Consider the following 18,406-nt stretch of genomic DNA (forward strand, 5'->3'; position numbering starts at 1 on the left):
CACACACACACACACACACACACACACACACACACACACACACACACACACACACACACACACACACACACACACACACACACACACACACACACACACACACACACACACACACACACACACACACACACACACACACACACACACACACACACACACACACACACACACACACGTACCCAGCAGGCACGTGCCAGCACCCACCGGCCATTTGCCCCTCAGCGTCTCCGCCCCCAGCCACAGCGCATCAGCTCCGTCCAGCACCGCGTTGGCCACGTCTGGGGGGAGGTTGGGGGGAGGTTGGGATCGGTGGGGTGGTTGGGTGGTTGGGTGGTTGGGGTGGTTGGGTGTGGAAGGGAGGACGTTGGGATCCGACCGGTCGGCGAGGCGAGGCCATCTGCTCCCCCTCCCCGTCCCCCTCCCCCTCCCCCGCTGTTCCCACTGGACGTGACGTTGGCTGGCACTTCGTACTTGCGTGGTCTCACCACTCGGTTCTCCACATGAACGGCTTTATTCCCTTCCCCCCAACCCCACCCCTTCGCTCTTTTGCACTTGGTTCGGTTTAGTTTGGGCTGGTATGTACCACCCCAACCCCCACCCCTGTCCCTCTTATCTAACTCACCCGTGGCCTCGGCGCGTGTGGGCCGCGGCATGTCGGCCATGGAGTCCAGCACGCGCGTCACCACCACGGGCTTGCCCACCAGGTTGCAGGCCGAGATCAGAGACTTCTGGATCAGTGCCACCTGCGGGCGGCGGCGCGGGGCAGCGGGGTTCCAAAGATTGGTACAGAGAAGTGTAGCGAAGTAGACAGCAGGCGTAGGAGTGCGCGTACTGGGGGAGGGGTAGCGACTTCAGTGTGTTGATGGCAAGAGCAAGTGACCAACGGGGGGTGATGGAGGTGGGATGGACAAGGCACGCGAAAACATTGGACTGTCTCCTTGCAGCAAATACTCGCTTTCCCTCTGCCCACCCCTCACCCTCAACCCTGAACCCTCATCCCCCCCGCGCCCCCTGCCCCCCCCCGCACCTTCTCCGGCAGGCAGTCCAAACCCAACAGCCCACGTGATATGGTGATGCCGTCAGCGGCCTCCAGAATGCCCTGAGCGGTTGGGGTGGGTTCGGGTGGGCAGTGGGGGTTGGAACGGGGGTGGGTTGGGGTTGGGCGTAGTGTCGTCTTGGCGTGGTTGAGAGCGGAATGGACTACCGTCCCCTTCTCCCCCTTCCCCGACCCCCTCACCTGATTACCCTCTCATCCCCCAGTAGATCCCCACCCAACCCCCTCATGCTATCTCCCCATCCACCCCTCCCTCACCCTTGGGACGTGTTCATTGGGCTCAGGCATGTGACCCTTCCCCCGCCTCAACCCCCGCCCCCGCATCCCCCCCTCCCCCTCCCTCCCCTCCACCCTTGTACACACCCTACTCACCCGGAAGTTGAACAGCGCCTGCCGTGTCTCCACCTTGGCCACCAGCCCGCATGCCGCCAGCGCGGGCACGGACTCGGCGAAGGCGCGCACTTCGCGGACGTCCACGCCGGAGCGGCAGTAGCTGATGCAGATGAAGTCAATCTGGATGGTAGGTGTGGTGTAAGCGTGCGTGTGTGTATGAGTGTTAGGGGGGGGGGGCATGAGGTAGATGTGTGTTTGTGTGTGTTGGGGGGCGTGAGGTAGGGGTGTGGGTGTGTGGTGTGGTGTGTGTGGGATGATGGGTTGGTTGGGGGCGCAATGGGCGGGCGGCAGGTGTGGCGGGTGTGTCGGTGCGTGTATTTCCCTTGCATGTGGCATACACACTCCCGAACACACACGCAATTCCCCAAACCGCCCAACCTACCCAACCGCCTCCAACCTCCCCCCAACCTCCCCACACACACACAACCTCCCACACCTCAAATCCGGTGTCCGCCAGGTCCCTCAGCGCCACTCTGTCGTACTGGGTCAGCACGGGCAGGTCGGACTGCAGGCTGGTCAGCTCGGAGGCAGACCTGGGGGAAGAGGGGGGGGAGGAGGGGAAGAGGAGGGAGCGGGGAGGGTGGGGTGGGGACGGTGGGTAGGGGGTGGGGTGGCGGGGGAGGCGTGTACTTAGGGATGGAAAGGTACCGTAAGATGCGGAGCGGGGGGTCTTACGAATAGAGGCAGGTCGTGGGCGTAGGTGCCCTCCCCCTCCCTGCCTCCCTCTACCCCCCTCCCCTCCCTCCTCCCTCCTCCCTCCTCCCGCCTCCCTCCTCCCCTCCCCCCCTCCTTCCCTCCCCCTTACCACAGCTCGCATATGCGGCTGCAGTTTCTCCTTGCAGCGCGACTGTTTCCTTACGGGATTGGTTCAAAGTTAACCCCCTCCTTCCCTCCCCCTTTTTCCCTCCTCCCTCCCCCAGCCCCGCACCTCTCCAGGTTGAACACGGTGAGCAGGCCGTGCAGCTCGGCGTCATTCAGCGCCACACACACCACCTCGCCAGCCGCCTCGTGCACCTGACAGTGAGAGCAGGGGCAGGGGCAGCAGGCGTGGTGACGGCAGGCGTGGTGAGGGGAGGGGGCGGGGGTATGGGGGAGCAACGCAGGTAGGTGTGTGGCAGGCTGTGTCGGGCACTGAGAAGAGTGGGATGTTGGCGAGGAGGGGGAGCGGGAGTGGGAGGAGGAGCACACGCACACGCACGCTCACACGCACACGCCCTGCCCCCCACCTGCTCCACGCGCAGGTAGAGCGAGGCCATCTCGGGCGCCCCACACGCCATGTAGCGGCCGATGTAGCTGCGAGGGGGTGGGTGGCGGGGGGCGGGCACCAGTTCTACGGGGGGAGGGGTTTGCATTACCTCTCACTATCGCCAGCCCAACATGGTCAGTTGAGAGTGAGGAGTGGGACCCAACCGCGCGCCCCTCCCCTTCCTGTCCTTTCCATCCCACAGCATTCCGCCCGTTTCCCCTCCTCCCACCCACCACTCCGTTCTCCATGCATGGCTGCCCCCTCCCCCCCCGGTTCGGTTTACTTTGGGCTGGTATCTACAACCCCCCCCCCCCCCGCTCCGTGCACTCGCTCACACGATGTCCCCCGGCTGCACCAGGCTGGGGAACTTTGGGTAGGTGATGGGCAGCAGCGCGGGGGTGGCGGCGGCGTCCTCGGACGTGGTGATGGTGACGCCGCTGCCCGCCGCCACCTTGAACGGCGACTCGTGCTGGGGCCAGCCCTGGGGGGGCGCGGGCGGGTGGGTGGTGGTTAAGAGGGGTGGGGCGGGTTTCATGCAGGACCAATTATGAAGAGATGATGTTGACAGGTCGGAGCAGGAGAGGGGAATGTGGGGGTGCGGTGGGTGGGTGGGGAGGTGAGGGGAGCAGGAGCACTGTTCAGCGTCTGAGCAGCGCTCGCCCAAGCTCCTCCAACGTTCAGCCCCGCCCGCTGTAGTGCTGCAGTGCCCCGCCCGCCTCCAGCTGCATCAGGCAGGGCCGCGCTCATCGCGACACCGCATGCACCGCACCGCCCTCAGCCCCCCCTACGTCGGGTCACGCCGCCGGGCAGCGCCACCGACCGCCCCTCGAGATCTGCCGCACGCATCGCCCCGCACTCACGTCGGGCCCCAGACTGAAGGGCCGCCTAATGAGCATCTCGCGACCCAGCGTGTCCACCTGCGGCGCGTGCGGTGCGTGCGGCGTGTGTGGCATACTGGCATCCCTGTATATGTATGCCGCACCAGCGCCACACATGATGTCCCGCGGAAGCCTGCTGTCGACCGTGCCCCCATGCTACAGACATGCAGCCCCCGCCGACGTCCCATACGGATGTCAACAAAAAATAACTCGCAGTTGTCCTCCCCGCCCCGCCGACTGCATATGTCACTTCTTTATAACTCTCACCATGACCGCACACATGCGGCGCACGCGCTTCATGGCCGTATTGAGGTTGGTCAGCGAGCGCTTGTGGTAATCCAGCGGGCCTACAGGTGGAGGTAGGGTAAGAGGCGGGCAGGAGCAGGTTTATTTAGACGTGGCCCCCGCGACGCCTCCCCCCCCCCAGCTCCCTGCTCCATCCCCATCGCCCACCTCCCAACACCACCTGCTCGGCCCCCTCCCCTCCCCTCCCCGTCCCCCTGCCCTTGTCCCCCCTCCCTCTCCCTCCTACCTATCCAAATGTCAGACTTCGAGCTCACCCCACGTGAGGTCCACGCGCGCCACGGTCATGCCCGCCTCCAGCAGCCGCGCCAGGGTGTCCACGTCCGAACAGGCCGGGCCCAGCGTGGCCACCACCTGGAGGAGGGGGGGTGGAGGGGGGGAGAGGAGGAGGGAGCCGGGAAAGGTGTGTTAAGGGGGCGGGGAGGATGTCGAGCACACCCACACACTTAATGTAACGCATACGCAGCAGCTCTGTGCTCTCTCCTTGACACGCCCCCACACCCAGTCCCACAGCCCCGACCCGCCCCCCCCCCCGCACCTTGCTGGCCACGAAGCAGCCCTCCGCGGGGTCTGCAGGCTGCAGGATGCCGCTCATGTCCAGGTCTGGGAAGAAGTGCGGGCGCGCGCGGGCGCGGTAGTGGCGGCTGCCGCTGCCGCCCGAGCCGCGCATGGTAGGTGGTGTGATATCGGTGGGGGCTGGTGGGTTGGGTGTGGTGGTAGGCGTGTGAGACTAAGGAGAGGGCTCGGGGCGCGGCTACGTTTGTTTCGGGCTTGCTGCTATGTGTTTTGTGCTGCTACCGGTTTGTGAAAGCGAACGGATGGGCACTGCTGCCGGGGGGGTTGCTGTGCACGCAGGCCTACAGCGCCACTGCGCCGCGGCCCCGACCACCTGCGCGTTGCAATGCGAACAAGAGCGAGTGAGGCTCAGGCAGTGAGGACTCCGGGCCGCAATATGTAAGAGACGCAGACTCACTGGCGCACACGCAGGTACGCATTCAGGTAATGCGGTGACAGGCCGGGGGGCAATAGCACGCGGCAAGGCCAGCAGCAGGCAGCAGCAGCGGCGGCTCCGAGACTCACCGCCGATGAGAACTCGCGGTGGGCCCGCTCCCTGTGCTGAATGCTCGTCAAGCCTGCTGCAAACTCTCCTTTAGATTACCACATCATATCATAGGGACAGGCGCACGCGAGCTATCGTAGTGCGTGGAAGGCAGACAGATATAGGAAGAACATGCTGAGTTTTCACACCGATCCGCTTCCGTAGATGCGGTACAGCTTTCTATCGCTCCGCTCTTGCCGCTTTCGACACCACACACAAATCACAACAAAAGCATCGGCTCGAGAGAGCAGGAGACCCCCGAGAGGGCTGCAGACCCGCGGGCCACGCGGCCACGCCTCCCCCCACCCGGAGCACCTTTCCCTTCCCCCTGCCGGCCGCTTCCACCACAGCAACGCATCCACCTCCACAGCCCCGGCCGTGCCGCCCAATCCGACAGTACGGAAGAGCAGCAAGGACTACGGGTAGTCAAGTCCTTCTCCAACTAGTATGCGCCATCGCATCGCCCGCAGTCCACAGTTCTGTATGTGCAACCACCAACCCTGCGCTCGTGCTGGGTGTGTGCTTGCGTGCCAGCTGGATGCCGCCGCCCCACTCGCTCGACACCCCTCATCATCTCCCAACCCTGAGGCGGGTCCGCGCCTACACACACATGCAGTTGTCAGTGCGCCCTGCCATGCCGCCTTCCGCGCCACTGCTGCACACCGCCAGCACCAGCACCGGCACAAGCGCCAGCGCCGGCCGCGTGTCTGGCGGGATCCACGCCTTCAGATTGCCGGCATGCCCCACCTCCCCCACCCTCCAAACAGCAATGCCACCCTTACGCCGGCCCTCCGCGACGCCTCAGCCAGCCACGACCTGCCACAGCCGCAGCCACATCTGCACGGCACACCGGCCTCCCCGCCACCCGGCGCGCCGGCACCAGCGCTACAGCGGCACCGCGGTCCCTCAACCTCACACGTTGCCAACCGGTGCTGCACGTGTGCGCCGAGCGTTCCGCACTGCCGCTCGCCGTACTGGTCGCCGCTGCCGCGGCTCCCGCGCGTGCCCACTCTGCAGGTCCGTCTCATCACCTTGTTTGCAGGCAGCAGCATGAATGGAAGTCCCAACTGCCTCCGACCGCCTCAATCTTCCGCCTCTGCCTGCACCCCGCTAGCTTCGCTTGGTTTAGTTCAGTTTGGGCTGGTACTTCCAGCCCCCACACCTTCCCCTCCCCTGCCCACCGCACACCACATCAGACCTCACCACGCACACGCACGGACCCGACACACGCCGCCCCACAGCCCCTCAGCAGCAGGCGGGCGTGCCTGGCTCGTAGTCCACCACCGGCCACTTGGCGTCCTGGGGGACACCACACCCAGGAGGGTGGGGTGAGGTGGGTTGTGAAACCGGTTGAGGGCGTGTGCAGGCGGGACCTGCAGAGGCCTGAGGAGTGCATGGGGGCTACTGAAGGCCGGTGTGGCGCGCATGCACCGCACCGCTCTGCATCCGCAGAGCCCCAACTGCTCCGCCCAGCCTATTGCCACCTGCCGCCCCTGCCCTCCCTCCTCCCCCTCCCTCCCTCCCTCCCTCCCTTCGTCCTCCCCCTCCCTCCTGCTAGTTTGGCTTGGTCTGGTGTAGTTTGGGCTGGTAGGTACAACCTTGCCTGCCCTCCCACCCTCCCTCCTTGCCCCTGCCTCCCAACCCCCCTGCCGCCACACCACACCACACCCCGCACCTTGCAGGTCCAGTCCTCGTCCTCGTCCGCGTTGTTGATCTCCTGCCAGAACTCGTCAGGCACCTGGCGCCACTGCTGGCACAGGCTGCACTGCACCCACTGGTCCGTGCCGTCCGCCTCATCGTCGTCGTCGTCCGCGTACTTCCGAGCCGCCGCCGCCTTGGCGCGAGCCGCCGCCGCCGCGCCGCCGCCACGCCCGCGCCCTCCGCCGCCTGCGTTGAAGACACGGGTGCCGCATGGGGGATCAGGCCTCCAGGGCACTGTGCTGTACCATACACCGTCTGGTCGGCGCCTGTAAGGTAGGCCTCCCGTAGCTACCAACCCGCTGCCCCCCCTCCTGATCGGAAGCTAGCCCAGCCATAGCTCGCCCCAGCCACACCGTCCTGTTGGCGTGACGACGCCCATCCCGCCGGCCTCCGGGCGCCAGCAAGCTGCTCCAGAACACACGGCAGCCTGGAGGATGCCAGCCAAGAGTCCCAGCACCCCGTGCTACTGCATAGCTATTCGTACCCCCGAGCCGAAGCTCCGTGCCCAAGTTCCCAGCCCCCAAACCTGCGAAGCCAGTCGTGTGCTTGCCTGTCCTACCCTGGTGATGGTGGTGGTGATGCCCCCCGCGGCCGCCGCCTGCCGCCGGCGCCGCCGCGGACCCGCGCCCGATGGGCACCTTTGTTGCAGAGGTGCGCTGCGCCTCCATGATCGCGAGTAGCTGCTCCTTAGTGAGCTGGCCGTCCGCCGCCTGCGCCGCGAGGTGTGTTGGGGTGCCAGGAAAGGGATGTGTAGGATGATGGGGGCGTCGTTGCTGTGTTAGGTCGCCGTATGTGCTGTGGAGAGAGACCCCCAGACGAGAGCCCACAGCCTGACATATAATCTTCATAGCGTGTCGCCTCTCGTAGCTACCCCTTGTGGACGGCATTCGCCACACGCCCAGTGTCCAGTGAGCTTCCCGCCGCAGGCCTGCCCCCAAGCGCTGCTGCCTGGCTCCATCCATAAGCCCGCCGCACCTTTGCAGCCCTGCAGTCAGATAAGTGCGGGGGAGTAGGGCTTTAGTCACTATACAACAACGTAGGTCAGGCGCTTGCTGCCGGGCGCCACAGGGAGCCTCGAAACACGCCCCAGAACCGTCGGCAGGCTCCACTCCCCACGAGGCAGGCTTCACTTCGATGTGATGACTCACTTTGCCTGTGCTTGCGCCTGAGCTTGTGCCTGCGCCAATATGCGCGCCTGTGTGTAGAGCGCGCCGAACACAGGAGTCAGCATGCGTGCTGCCAGGTCCAACACCGAAGTCAACGACACCAGACAACGCTCAATCCCACCTGTTCAGCCTTGTGCTGTTGATACAGCTCCACGAGGGCGTCTGTGCGAGGCAAGGAGCGTGAATTCAATTGCACGTCCGAGCGGCGACGACTGGGACGGCCAAGCGTGCAACCCCACCTGGTGGAATATGCTCTCCTTTTCGCCGCTCGATGTGGCTAATGCCGCTGATAAAGAGGGGCTCTGTCGCCATCGCGCTGATTCTGAACCGCGGCACCAACGGTCCTTACACGGCCAGCTCAGACACTTCCTGCTAGTTGTCCTTAATTATCCCGGGGCTCGGTGTCAATACCAGCGAGTCTGCGTTGACCGGTATTCGTTCAATGTCAAGACTTTGGTCAATTTTGGCCCGAATTGGGTTTATTATTCTACAAATGCGCAGATATATTAGCCAGTTGCTTTTGAAGAAGTGTGGTCTGACCTCGATTCCTGAAATCTGTGCCGCACCGGCCTGCGCATGCGGGCTGAGGAGCAGCGCAAGATGATTGCTATACCTTCGCAGTTCAGTTCAGGACTGAGGGCGGTCTGCCCGCAGTTCCCTGAGTGTGGGGCCAGCGCTGCCAGCAACCCCGGCTCGCCCGACCGCCCACACAGCGACTCCCCTCCCACAACTCCCGCACACCTCTTAAAGCAGAGCGCCCGATGCATTCAGCCGCCCAATTATCATTCCTACACTTATATCGCGTCTTAGATTCATCTGGTCCTGCGGTGCAGGCATTAGCCCCATCCGTATCCGTGCTATACACAACATGGAGCCTAGCGCCGGGCACTAAACGCCCTGACACGGTCACGTGCGTCCAGGCAACAACAATCCTCGAGAATTAAGCACTAAGGAAGACAGTATTGCTCAACGGCAACTGCGGTGATGGCCACGACCGCACCCATTCCACATACATACGAAGTACATCTGAACACGATTCCATGGCAACCGCGACCAAAACTGCACAACGCTGAAGCTTACCCCAGCCTTGCGCCACACTTCTGTGCACTTGCAGACCTCCCTGCATCATACATTCTTCTCCTTACAGCAACATCAAATCTTCAGCCCAGCATGGCAAACCAAAAGCGCACCGCGAGGTGCCCCCCGAAGCCTCCTGCCGCCACCACAACGGCCCCGGCCGCAGCCCCGCGCACTTCCTGCCTGTTTACGGGCTCGCAGCCGCCCCCGGCATGGACGGCAGCTCGATGCCACCGCAAACAGGCGTACGGGACCTCTTGCTGGGGCACTGGGTGAAGCACGGCGTGGCAAAAGCGGGGTCCCGGTCCACGGGGTCGGGCGTCTTGCCGAAGGAAAACCTGCGGCACAGGCGGTGGCACAGGCGAGGCATGGCCGAGCGAGGTCAACCATGCTGTTGTACCAAGCACTGCACACTGAGTATTGCCGTTGCGCAGCCAAGCCTGCAGCTGCTGCAGCAGCAGCTGCTGCTAATTCTCCAGCCGCACCCGTCATGCAGGACCCGCCACTCACTGGCAGCTGAAGTCGTCATAGTTGGGCGTCATGGTGAGCGGCAGACCCATGTCTTTCTCGAAGAAGCTCTGAAGAGAGTCGGCACGGTGGGGTGGCGATGTTGGACAGGGCAGAGGAGATGAAGGAGAAGCTGAAAGCTATTTCGGTTCCAATCTTCCAGTTCAAGGACGGCAGCATATACCTCACTACCGCGATTCCCACACCTTCAGCCTCTTGCGCACTCCGATGAATGCAGCAGTGCTATAGCCAGCGCGGCTCGCCCTACAGCGCAGCACCTGCTACGCTAGCCCCTTAAGCCCCAGACACCATCGGCTTTCCCTCCTTGTGGAGATTCCAACCCGCACACGCACGCACGCACCTGCGTGGGCACCTTGCAGCTGTTGATGCACACGGAGGCGCAACCCGCTTGCTCCAGGTAGCGACAGCGCTCCACCAGCACGCCGTGGCCCGTGCCCACCTTGCCGCCGTCTGGATCCAGATTCAGATTCAGGTTTGGTTAGTTCAGAAGACCGCTTGAAACGCAGGTATGGAAGGAGGCGGCGGGCGGCAAGGAGAGGGACAGAGGATGTCAGCGCTTCAAGGGCACTTGCGGCGGTAATCTGCGCCACGTGGCTCGCCACCGCCCGGACCGGACTGTCCTCATCCCAACCGCCATCTTGCCGCGGCACGCCTCGCTAATACCAGTCCAGCGCCCATGCTGGAACTGCAGAACCCAGCCATCCCATGCAGGACACTGCCTTTTCGCAAGTTGTTCTTTCACCCGTTACATGAGCGCGCTCACCAATCTCCACGTCGTTGACCTTGCATGGGCCCATGAGCCACTGGCAGGTCATGGCTGTGGCCAAGGCGTTCAGGCGGCAGGAGAACTCGGGCAGCGGCCGGGAGAACATCACCTGATGGGCGGCACACATACACATCGTTGTGCGCACAGCAGCTGTGGCCATGGAACTGACCGCTCATGCAGGATGGTGCGAGGGAATGCATCCAGTGAACTGCGAACTGCCTTGCTCCTCACCCATCATCAACCACCTATCGTGCACCTTTCCCCGCATTGGCATTGGCACCGCGCCCCATCTCTACTCCGCTGCCCAGCTGCACCCCACCACGTCTACACCCGCAGCCGCACCTTGAAGGCGCCGGGCAGCCAGGAGGGGAACAGCGCATTGAGGATGCCGCGAGTGGCTTCCTGTGTCTCCGCTGCCGTGCGGAACTTGGTGTTGAGCTTGCGAGTGAGGTCGATGATCGCGTCGTAACCCGACAGCTTGGAGTCCGAGCCCAGCGCCTCGACCATCTTGCGGCTGCGTTCGTAAATAAAGGATGCTCTGGGTCAGGTTGCGCATTGTATGGCGTGGGATTTGGGGCGCTTCGCAGCGAGTGACAGCTGCGAGGTGCGGCGTGGCTTGGCGTGGATCTCAGGGTAGCATCTCAGGGGCGTGTCGAAACCCGTCCGCATCCACCCACCACCAGTCAACCACCCTCTTGCTGCTGGCTGCGTGCGACTACCCGCCACGCTGTACGACGTGCGTAAGTTGCAAGAACCCCTCACGGCTCACCGGAAGAGCGCCATCACAATGATGTTCAGCGGCTGCGAGTCGATGGGCTTGTAGTCCGGCGCAGCATCCACTGGCCCCGCTTGTCGCAGGTTCGCTGGCGAGGGCGCGCCTGGTGCGCTTGAGACACGTGTGACTATTGTGGATCTCGAACTGCAAGGCGCACTAGGTGCGCGGTGTGGTGCACGCCGTATGCCATGACCTGCTTCCTTCGTCACGCCCTGGGCTAGCATTGTTTTGTTTGATGTCAATAAAGACGTATGGTTACAGTATCCAGGTTGGGGCAGCGATGCTGCGTAAACCAAGAAACAGCATGAGCAAGTCACTAAATTGCATGAGGCCTTCTAGAGTTGGCAATTGAGTTACATGCTTGGCTCTGTCTTATACAGTAGTAATAGAACTGAACACTACAGATATTGAAAGGGTTGAAGGCTCGCTAGCAAAATGGCAAGCGCGAGTCCACCGAAGGCTGCACGTCCACTGACCTGGATTGATGACATCAATTTTATGCTAGGTAGTGGTTACTATGCACTTAACATCGCGCTGACAGCTACCTATGTCGTCGTCCGCGAGAACTACCGGCACAAGCCGCTCGCGAGCCAGAACATGCTCATTTTCGGCGAAGTCAACGACTTTGAGAGCTGGGAGCGCTACCTAGGCTTCCTGTGCGGCATGTACGGGCTCTTCAGGGCCTACAAGGCACGCTCCCGGCAGGCGGCCATCGCCTCGCTGGTTGACTACGCCCAGATATTCGTGGCGGTCATGGCGCTGGTATGCAGCCCCTTCCTGCTAGCCTACTACGTGATTGCCTACCTCCTCATCTACCTGCTGTTCCCGCAGGTGGGCAGGCATGTGGTGTGTGTAGGGGTTGTGGTTGGGATGGGCGTGTGTGCGCGTGTGCGTGTGTAGGTGGCTGGGTTTGGGATTTAGGAGTGCGTTGCGGGTGCCCAGCATGGGTATCGAGGGACGTGAGATGTGACGCTCGCCGCAGTCAGGGCGAGTGAGTGTTGCTGTGTTGAGCCGGGCGCTTAGGGCTGGGGTCTTGGTGTGGTGGACGTATGTCGGGGACCGGCGGCCGGTGTTCTGCTGCTGCCCGTCTGGGACTGGGAGGGCCAAGGGCCATGCCGCTCCGTACGCCGCTACGGCCTTGCATACGCAACCTTGGGTGCTACCAGGCACAGCGGGCAAAACCCTACACGTTGCGTCAGGGGCAAGAGATCAAAGAAACACCGGCTCCGTTCCTCCGTTGCGCCTCTCCCCACTCCACCCCCTTGACCCCCCCGCCTCCTCTCCCGCCTCTGCCTCCCCCGCCACCCCAACCCCTTAACCCCCCGCCTCCCTCTCCCTCTCCCTCCCCCTCTCCCTCCCTCTCCCTCCCCTGCCAGCCCATGCTGCCGCTGCATGAGCGGCTGGACAAGCTGACGCCCGAGGCGGTGCTGGACGACGTGCGCACACCCGGCTGCGACACCACCTGGGTCATCTACCACTACGCGCCCTACCACCGCGAGTGGTGAGTGGGCGAGTCACACACACACACACACACACAACACACAGTCGCGCACAGTCGCACATACGCACACAGTCGCACGCACGCATGCACGGGGCAGGGGTCTTCTTCTGTGCCACAGCTGTGTCGCTGCAACATACGCATGCTTCAGCACCCGCACATCCCTCGTGACCTTACCCCTGCCTCCCCGCCCCCCTCCACCAACCCTGCACCCTCCCCCCAACCCCCTTCCCCCCCACCCCGCCCGCCCTTGCAGCCGCCTGGTGGCTCCAGTGGTGGCCGACCTGGCGGCGCGCTACGCCACCGACCGCCTCAAGTTCGGCGCCCTGGACGTGGGCGAGTTCACCAAGACCGCCCAGCGCCTGGGGCTGGACCTCAGCGCCGTCAGCCCCAGCCTGCCCGCCCTCATCCTGTACGACAAGGGGGAGGAGGTGGCGCGGCTGCCGTACAAGCGCGGGCGCGGCGGGCTGGCGGGCGGCGGCTGGACGGGCAAGGATGTGGTGAAGGCGTTTGAGCTGGACATGCGGTACACGCGCTCGCTGCAGAAGGCGGAGGGCAAGAAGGCGCAGTAGTGCAGGAGGGGGCGCAGGAGTAGCGGGCAGGCGGGTGTGGGTGGTGCGTCAAGCCAAGGGGTAGTGGACCGGGGGGGGGGGGGCAGTATGACTGGTGTGCTCAGTGCAGGTACCGGGTGGGCGGAGGTCGGCCCCGAGGGCGGCCGGGTGTGAGGAGGTATACAGTAGGTTGGTGGCGGTGGTGGTGCACGGCCGTGTGACGGCGTTGCCATACATCTGGAAGCGCGCATCGATGCATGAGATGCATGCAGCCGGTGACACACGAGGCGGCGGAGAGATGCACGGCCGTGTTATTGCCAGGGCTTGAGGGAGCTCAGGGCGCAGACGAGATTGGGGTGGCTGTTGCGAGCATGGCTGCGCCGACGGCCCGACCGAGCCGCCAGGTAGGGGGGCAGACGTACGGGCTGGTGCTGGCCTGGCTGTATGACTGAGGGGGCTTCACTTGGTGCGCGTGCAGCTGTGGTTACAGCTTGAAACGAACGAGAAACCGTGCTACGGAACTGCTGATGTGCACAGCTCGGGCTGCTATGGCCCACGGGGAACACACTTCAAACCGTCTCGGTGTGTGCCGGTGCGTCGGTCGCCGCTGTTGCTGCAGCATGGGCGCTTGGGTGCACTTGCATAATTGTTGTTGTGCCGTCCCTAATCAAGGCTGTCACACGACAACTGTGTAAAGCGCTGGCTTCCGAGTTCCGGAACCGAAAGCGTCTTACGCGCATACCGATTACCGACAATTCACTTTGGAGGGCGAGGAGGAGCCGCTGCAAGGCTCTGTAAGGGATATCCGACATCTCTATAGTGCTGTAAAAGGCTAGGACAAGCACATGATGAAGCTCGCGAGCTCGCCGACACTGTGTGCGTCGCTATCGTCTCTGCGTTGCCTGGTGAGCTTGTGCTGCTCAGTTGCAGCTTTATCGAGAGCAAGTAGGGGACACTCTTGCTAGAGGGAGCGAGACCCAGCGCGCGGGTTGGAGGTCAAGCCTGGGGGCGTTAGAGGAACGAATTGCCATATCGGGCGCAACCGGAACCCGCCTTTACCTTCAAGCCCTACTGCTTATTGTGAAGGCGTCCAGGGCCCATGCGTCCATATGTACCCAGGCAAGGACTGCTCAAACCTTTCGGGCTCCCTCCAACCTCCTGCCGCACACGACACGACTCGCCACAGGCGGCCCCAACCGTGCGCACCTCGCGTCTGTGCCGCGCCGGCGCACACAGGTTCCCCGGCTTCTTGGAGAAGATCATATCCAGCGGCGGGAAAGGGAAGGCAAGTTCAGACCGTCCAAGCGACCAAGCCGCACGCGACGCAAGCACCCTCGCTTGGCCACCTCCCCCACCGGCCCCACTCCCCGCCCCTGCTCCATGCTGCCCCTGCTCCATGCTGCCGCTGCCCGCTACACCAGTACCCCCAAAGCATGTGTACCACACCCAGTTTTACCGTACTGCTGCAAAAATCCCATCCCATTCCCTCTTTACACCCCCTCGCTTTGGTTTGGGCGGTTATCTACAACCCCCCTCCTGCTCCTCCTCCTCGCTCCTCCTCCCCAGGACAAGCACACGGGCCGCGGCCGCGGCCACGGCCACGGCCAGAAGGACGACGAGCCCAGCGGCATGTGGCGCCACCCGGGCCATCACTGGCACGACGACGGCACTGGCGGCGGAGGCGAGGCCGCCGGGCACGTGGTGGTGAGCTAGCGGCGAGCCGGCCAGGGCCGGGGCTATCTAGCAGCCGCATAGGACGTGGCATGGGAGGCGGCAGGAGCCCTGATGACAGGGGCTTCACACGCGTGCCCGAGGCAAAACACGCGGCTGGCGGCGGCCACATGCGCCACACCCTAGCATCCTCACCGCCTCGCTCCTTACCCTCTTGCACTCCTGCTCGCCCCCCGTCACCACCCTCCCCCCTAATCCAAACACGCACACAACACACACACACACACACACACACACACACACACACACACACACACACACACACACACACACACACACACACACACACACACACACACACAACACGAAACACACGATACACGAAACACGAAACACGCCCACAGGACGGCCCCGCGGCTGACTACCTGGCGCTCCACCCGCCGCCCCTGGAGGACGACCCCTTCCACCCCCACCTGCCGCCGGGCGCCGCCGCCGCCGCCGCCGCCGCCGCCGCCGTGCTGGGGCCCGACATGCACGGCTCCCTGGACCCCGTGGCGGCGGGCCACATGCGCAGTGGTGGTGGTGGTGGAGGTGGTGGAGGTGGGGGTGGGGGTGGAGGTGGTGGGGGTGGAGGTGGAGGTGGCGCGGGCGGCCGTGCGGCCTCGACGCGGTTCGTGATCAGCGGTGGTGGTGGTGTGAGTGGTGTTGGAGATGGTGGCGGTGGCGATGCGGCGGCGCGGCATGCGGCGATGATGGCGCAGCTGCGGGAGCGCGCGCTGGGGGGCAGCAGCGACGAGGACGAGTCGTGGAGGCGCATGGTGCGTGAGGGGGCCAGCAGGGTCAAGATGTGTGTGGCAGTGGCAGTGGGTTTCGGGGGGCATGCCGTGTAGGTTGAGTCGCGGTGTGGTGAATGATGGTTGGACTCCGGACCACAGCCCGGCGCTCGGCGTTGGCACACCGCGCTCTGCCATACACGGAGCCATGCGCTTTCCCCTCACCCGCCCCCGCCCTCGCCCGCGCTCCCCTCACGCGCGGCCACCCTCTGATTCTGCACCTCCCGCCCACCACCCCAGGACATTCCGGGCCTGCTGCTGAGCCCCTACCACGCCGCGGCCATGCGGTCGCTCTCCTCAGCCAGCGACTCAGAGGACGGGCTGGACGGCTGCGGCGGCGGCGGCGGCAGCAGCAGGGGCAGGGGCGCCTGGGGCGAGCTGCTGGCGCCCGACTTTGCCGACATGACACTGGCGCGGGAGGCGGACGCCGCGGGGGCGGGTGAGGCGCCCGCAGGGGAGGGAGGTTTGGGGGGGGGGGAGTGCGAGAGCCGAGAGGTCGGGTTGCGTGTGGCTGCACTACTGGTAGTTGCAGGTCAAGGTGCTGGGACGGGCCCCCGCGTTGGCGGCGCCGCTGCCGCCTGGCCCCCGCCTCTCCCGTTGCTTTCCCCTCCTCCTTGACTCTACGGTATCTTCTCCCCCTTGGGATTTGGAACCTGTTGTGTCTCGCTCGGGCTCGGGCATGTGACAACCCTCCCCCTCCTCCCTGATCCTTCCCCGCATGTCCCTGCAGCCGCCGCGGAGCAGGTGCCGCCCGAGCTGCCGCACCTGAGGCGCCTGGCGCGCGCCGCAAGCATACTGGGCGTGCACGGCGCAGCGGGCCGCGGGCCGGCGGCGGGGCTGGGGCTGGGGCTGCGTGGTGGGGAGGCAGGCGTGGGCATGGGCGTGGACTGGGGCTGGGCAGCCTCGGGGGATGCGTCCGGCAGCGAGGCGGCCGATTGGATGCTGGAGGCAAACAGGTGTGTGTGTGTGTGTGTGTGTGTGTGTGTGCATTGGGAAGGACAGGAGTGGAGTGGAGGCTGGGGAACGTCTGTGCGTGTGTTGATGTAAACACACACACACACACACACACACACGCACATACACGCACATACCGTACACGCACATACACAAGCCGTTGTACCGTGAAGGCTATGCCCTGGCACCGCTCGACATGTGTTATCGGGTCATCAAATACTTGCCCATCAGGCCGCCACTCGCGCTGTGCATCTGACATCCTCCGCTCCCACACCATTACCGCCGCCACCATTACCACCACAATCACGCACACAGGTTCGCGGGCCTGCCAGAGGAGCCGTTGACGCCGCAGCAACTGGAGGCGGCGGCGGCGCTGCTTCTGGGAAACATCAGCCCCGCCGCCGGCCTGCACGCCAGCTGGTGCGCCGCCGGCAGCGTTTCCACGGGTTCCGATGCCGATGCCGACACCTCGTATGAGGGGGAGCGCGGGTCCGCGCCTGCTACAGCCGCTGCGGCCGCTGCTGCTACTGCCGGTGATGCCGCCCTAATTGGCGGCAACACGGTGGCCCAAGCCTCCAGGCAGCCCCGTGGCAGCAACAGCAGCAGTAGCAGCGGCAACAGCAGCAGTAGCAGTGCCCGGGCGGCGGCTGCAGCAGCCGTGTCGGAGGAGGGCATTGATTGGCTAGGCGGCCCGCTGGCAGTACCAGTGCCCGCCGCCGCAAAGAACGGCAGTAGCAGCGGCACCAGCAGCAGCAGCAGCGCAGAGGAGAGCCGCTCTGTGCAGCTGCGCCGCAGCGCCGGCCGCGCGGCGGCTGACGGGGTGGCTGGTCTGGACGCAGCCACCCGCAGGCGTGTGGCCGCAGCCATTGCGGACGAAGTGGCTGACGCGCACGCCCACGTGGTGCGGGGGCACTCGGCTGCTGCTGCCGCTGCTGCTGCCGCTGCTGCTGCTGCTGCTCCTGGCGGCAGTAGCACGTCCTCGGCAGATGAGAAGCGGCAGCAGCAGCAACAGCGCTACAGCCTGACGCTTGGCGTGGCGGGCGCCGCAGGGCAGCTGGCGGCGGACGCGGCGGCGGCGGACGTGGCGACGGAGGCGCGGCGGGCGGTGTGGGGCGATGGCGGCTGGCCGTACGGTGCGGCCGTACGGACCACGGACGTCGTGGAGGAGCTGAAGCATGAGATACAGGCGCAGCAGGAGGCGGCGCAGCATGGCGGCGGCGCCGCCGCCGGCGCGCCGCTGGGCCTGCCCTAGAGAGTGCGGGTATTGGAGTTCAGGGTTGCGGCCGTGACACCGCCGGGTTCCGGGATGCGTGCAGCCACGACGTGGCCGGCTGTTTTTGCTTCTGTGTAGCAGGGTAGCTGATCAAAAGGCACCTCAAGATGTCATCCACGGTCCTTGTCTAGGAGTTGTCGGAGATACCATTGGGAATGAATGCGGGTATCCCCACGTTGTGAGCGGGGCTCGTTGTGTGCTGCTGGTTCAGTAGGCTCATGTTTGGGTTCGCTGTATGTATAAACGACACGGTACAATTTGGACCTGGCCCAGCAAATAAGTAGAATTTTGCAAGGCAGGTGCCCGCCAGGGAGGCAGGCATTTGTGCCCGCCAGGGAGGCAGGCATTGGTGCCCCCAGGGAGGCAGGCATGATGCTGGTGGAGTAAGGGTTGGTCCACGGAACGTCAAAGGACACTCTTGCAATGGGATCACGGGGGCTTCGCAATACCTCGTTGGGTTTGGCACGGGCGCAGCGCCGGGGCACACATCTCGCCCGTCGCGGATTGGAGGTGGACGTGCGTGCGTGCGCTGGCGTATCTGCCACGCCTGTGCCACGCGCGCTTCAAGTTCGACGTTCCTATGTGCGCGAACCTCAAGCGACATCCAGTCTTGTAATTGTGGGGGAGGCTGCGCGAGGCC

The 18,406-nt window shown here is 64.5% G+C and overlaps 5 protein-coding genes across 8 annotated transcripts in view; 2 read left to right on the forward strand and 3 right to left on the reverse strand.

The window, feature by feature from the left end:
• CHLRE_10g426292v5 (uncharacterized protein) overlaps nucleotides 1-4,656 on the reverse strand; it is an 11,456-nt gene extending 6,800 nt beyond the window's left edge. The window contains exons 1-12 of the mRNA XM_043066557.1: nucleotides 4,413-4,656; nucleotides 4,132-4,228; nucleotides 3,839-3,918; nucleotides 3,554-3,610; nucleotides 3,029-3,174; nucleotides 2,674-2,740; nucleotides 2,376-2,461; nucleotides 1,884-1,980; nucleotides 1,427-1,567; nucleotides 1,028-1,099; nucleotides 623-743; nucleotides 205-278 (exon numbers count right to left, since the gene is read on the reverse strand). Coding sequence (XP_042919954.1) covers nucleotides 205-278; nucleotides 623-743; nucleotides 1,028-1,099; nucleotides 1,427-1,567; nucleotides 1,884-1,980; nucleotides 2,376-2,461; nucleotides 2,674-2,740; nucleotides 3,029-3,174; nucleotides 3,554-3,610; nucleotides 3,839-3,918; nucleotides 4,132-4,228; nucleotides 4,413-4,544 — 1,170 coding nt within the window. The 5' untranslated portion in view covers nucleotides 4,545-4,656. The remainder of the gene's footprint in view (nucleotides 1-204; nucleotides 279-622; nucleotides 744-1,027; nucleotides 1,100-1,426; nucleotides 1,568-1,883; nucleotides 1,981-2,375; nucleotides 2,462-2,673; nucleotides 2,741-3,028; nucleotides 3,175-3,553; nucleotides 3,611-3,838; nucleotides 3,919-4,131; nucleotides 4,229-4,412) is intronic.
• Nucleotides 4,657-5,100: 444 nt separating this feature from the next.
• Nucleotides 5,101-8,266, reverse strand: CHLRE_10g426335v5 (uncharacterized protein). Of its 2 annotated transcripts, none has more exons than XM_043066559.1 (7): nucleotides 8,080-8,266; nucleotides 7,962-8,002; nucleotides 7,823-7,869; nucleotides 7,650-7,659; nucleotides 7,234-7,384; nucleotides 6,649-6,860; nucleotides 5,101-6,272 (listed from the first exon to the last, which is right to left on the reverse strand). In XM_043066559.1, the coding sequence occupies exons 1-7, from the start codon at nucleotides 8,150-8,152 to the stop codon at nucleotides 6,219-6,221; spliced, it is 588 nt and encodes a 195-aa protein (XP_042919955.1). In that variant the 5' UTR covers nucleotides 8,153-8,266; the 3' UTR covers nucleotides 5,101-6,218. The 2 variants fall into 2 exon arrangements, with proteins under 2 accessions (XP_042919955.1, XP_042919956.1); XM_043066558.1 differs by having other exon boundaries at nucleotides 7,225-7,384.
• A 49-nt stretch (nucleotides 8,267-8,315) lies between these two features.
• Nucleotides 8,316-11,270, reverse strand: CHLRE_10g426350v5 (uncharacterized protein). 3 transcript variants are annotated; one of them, XM_043066560.1, is made up of 6 exons: nucleotides 10,981-11,270; nucleotides 10,554-10,725; nucleotides 10,209-10,320; nucleotides 9,786-9,895; nucleotides 9,428-9,495; nucleotides 8,316-9,255 (listed from the first exon to the last, which is right to left on the reverse strand). In XM_043066560.1, the coding sequence occupies exons 1-6, from the start codon at nucleotides 11,208-11,210 to the stop codon at nucleotides 9,105-9,107; spliced, it is 843 nt and encodes a 280-aa protein (XP_042919957.1). In that variant the 5' UTR covers nucleotides 11,211-11,270; the 3' UTR covers nucleotides 8,316-9,104. The 3 variants fall into 3 exon arrangements, with proteins under 3 accessions (XP_042919957.1, XP_001702558.2, XP_042919958.1); XM_001702506.2 differs by having other exon boundaries at nucleotides 10,981-11,217; XM_043066561.1 differs by having other exon boundaries at nucleotides 8,433-9,255.
• Nucleotides 11,271-11,376: 106 nt separating this feature from the next.
• On the forward strand, nucleotides 11,377-13,742 carry CHLRE_10g426400v5 (uncharacterized protein). Its single transcript, XM_001702674.2, has 3 exons — nucleotides 11,377-11,817; nucleotides 12,363-12,487; nucleotides 12,741-13,742. Exons 1-3 carry the CDS (start codon nucleotides 11,422-11,424, stop codon nucleotides 13,054-13,056), a joined length of 837 nt encoding a protein of 278 aa, XP_001702726.2. The 5' UTR covers nucleotides 11,377-11,421; the 3' UTR covers nucleotides 13,057-13,742.
• On the forward strand, nucleotides 13,707-18,394 carry CHLRE_10g426450v5 (uncharacterized protein). Its single transcript, XM_043066562.1, has 7 exons — nucleotides 13,707-13,940; nucleotides 14,222-14,320; nucleotides 14,602-14,739; nucleotides 15,111-15,524; nucleotides 15,780-15,978; nucleotides 16,270-16,495; nucleotides 16,809-18,394. The coding sequence occupies exons 1-7, from the start codon at nucleotides 13,884-13,886 to the stop codon at nucleotides 17,743-17,745; spliced, it is 2,070 nt and encodes a 689-aa protein (XP_042919959.1). The 5' UTR covers nucleotides 13,707-13,883; the 3' UTR covers nucleotides 17,746-18,394.
• Nucleotides 18,395-18,406: the final 12 nt, after the last annotated feature.

This window comes from Chlamydomonas reinhardtii, chromosome 10, assembly GCF_000002595.2.
Source record: "Chlamydomonas reinhardtii strain CC-503 cw92 mt+ chromosome 10, whole genome shotgun sequence".
Taxonomy (NCBI): domain Eukaryota; kingdom Viridiplantae; phylum Chlorophyta; class Chlorophyceae; order Chlamydomonadales; family Chlamydomonadaceae; genus Chlamydomonas; species Chlamydomonas reinhardtii.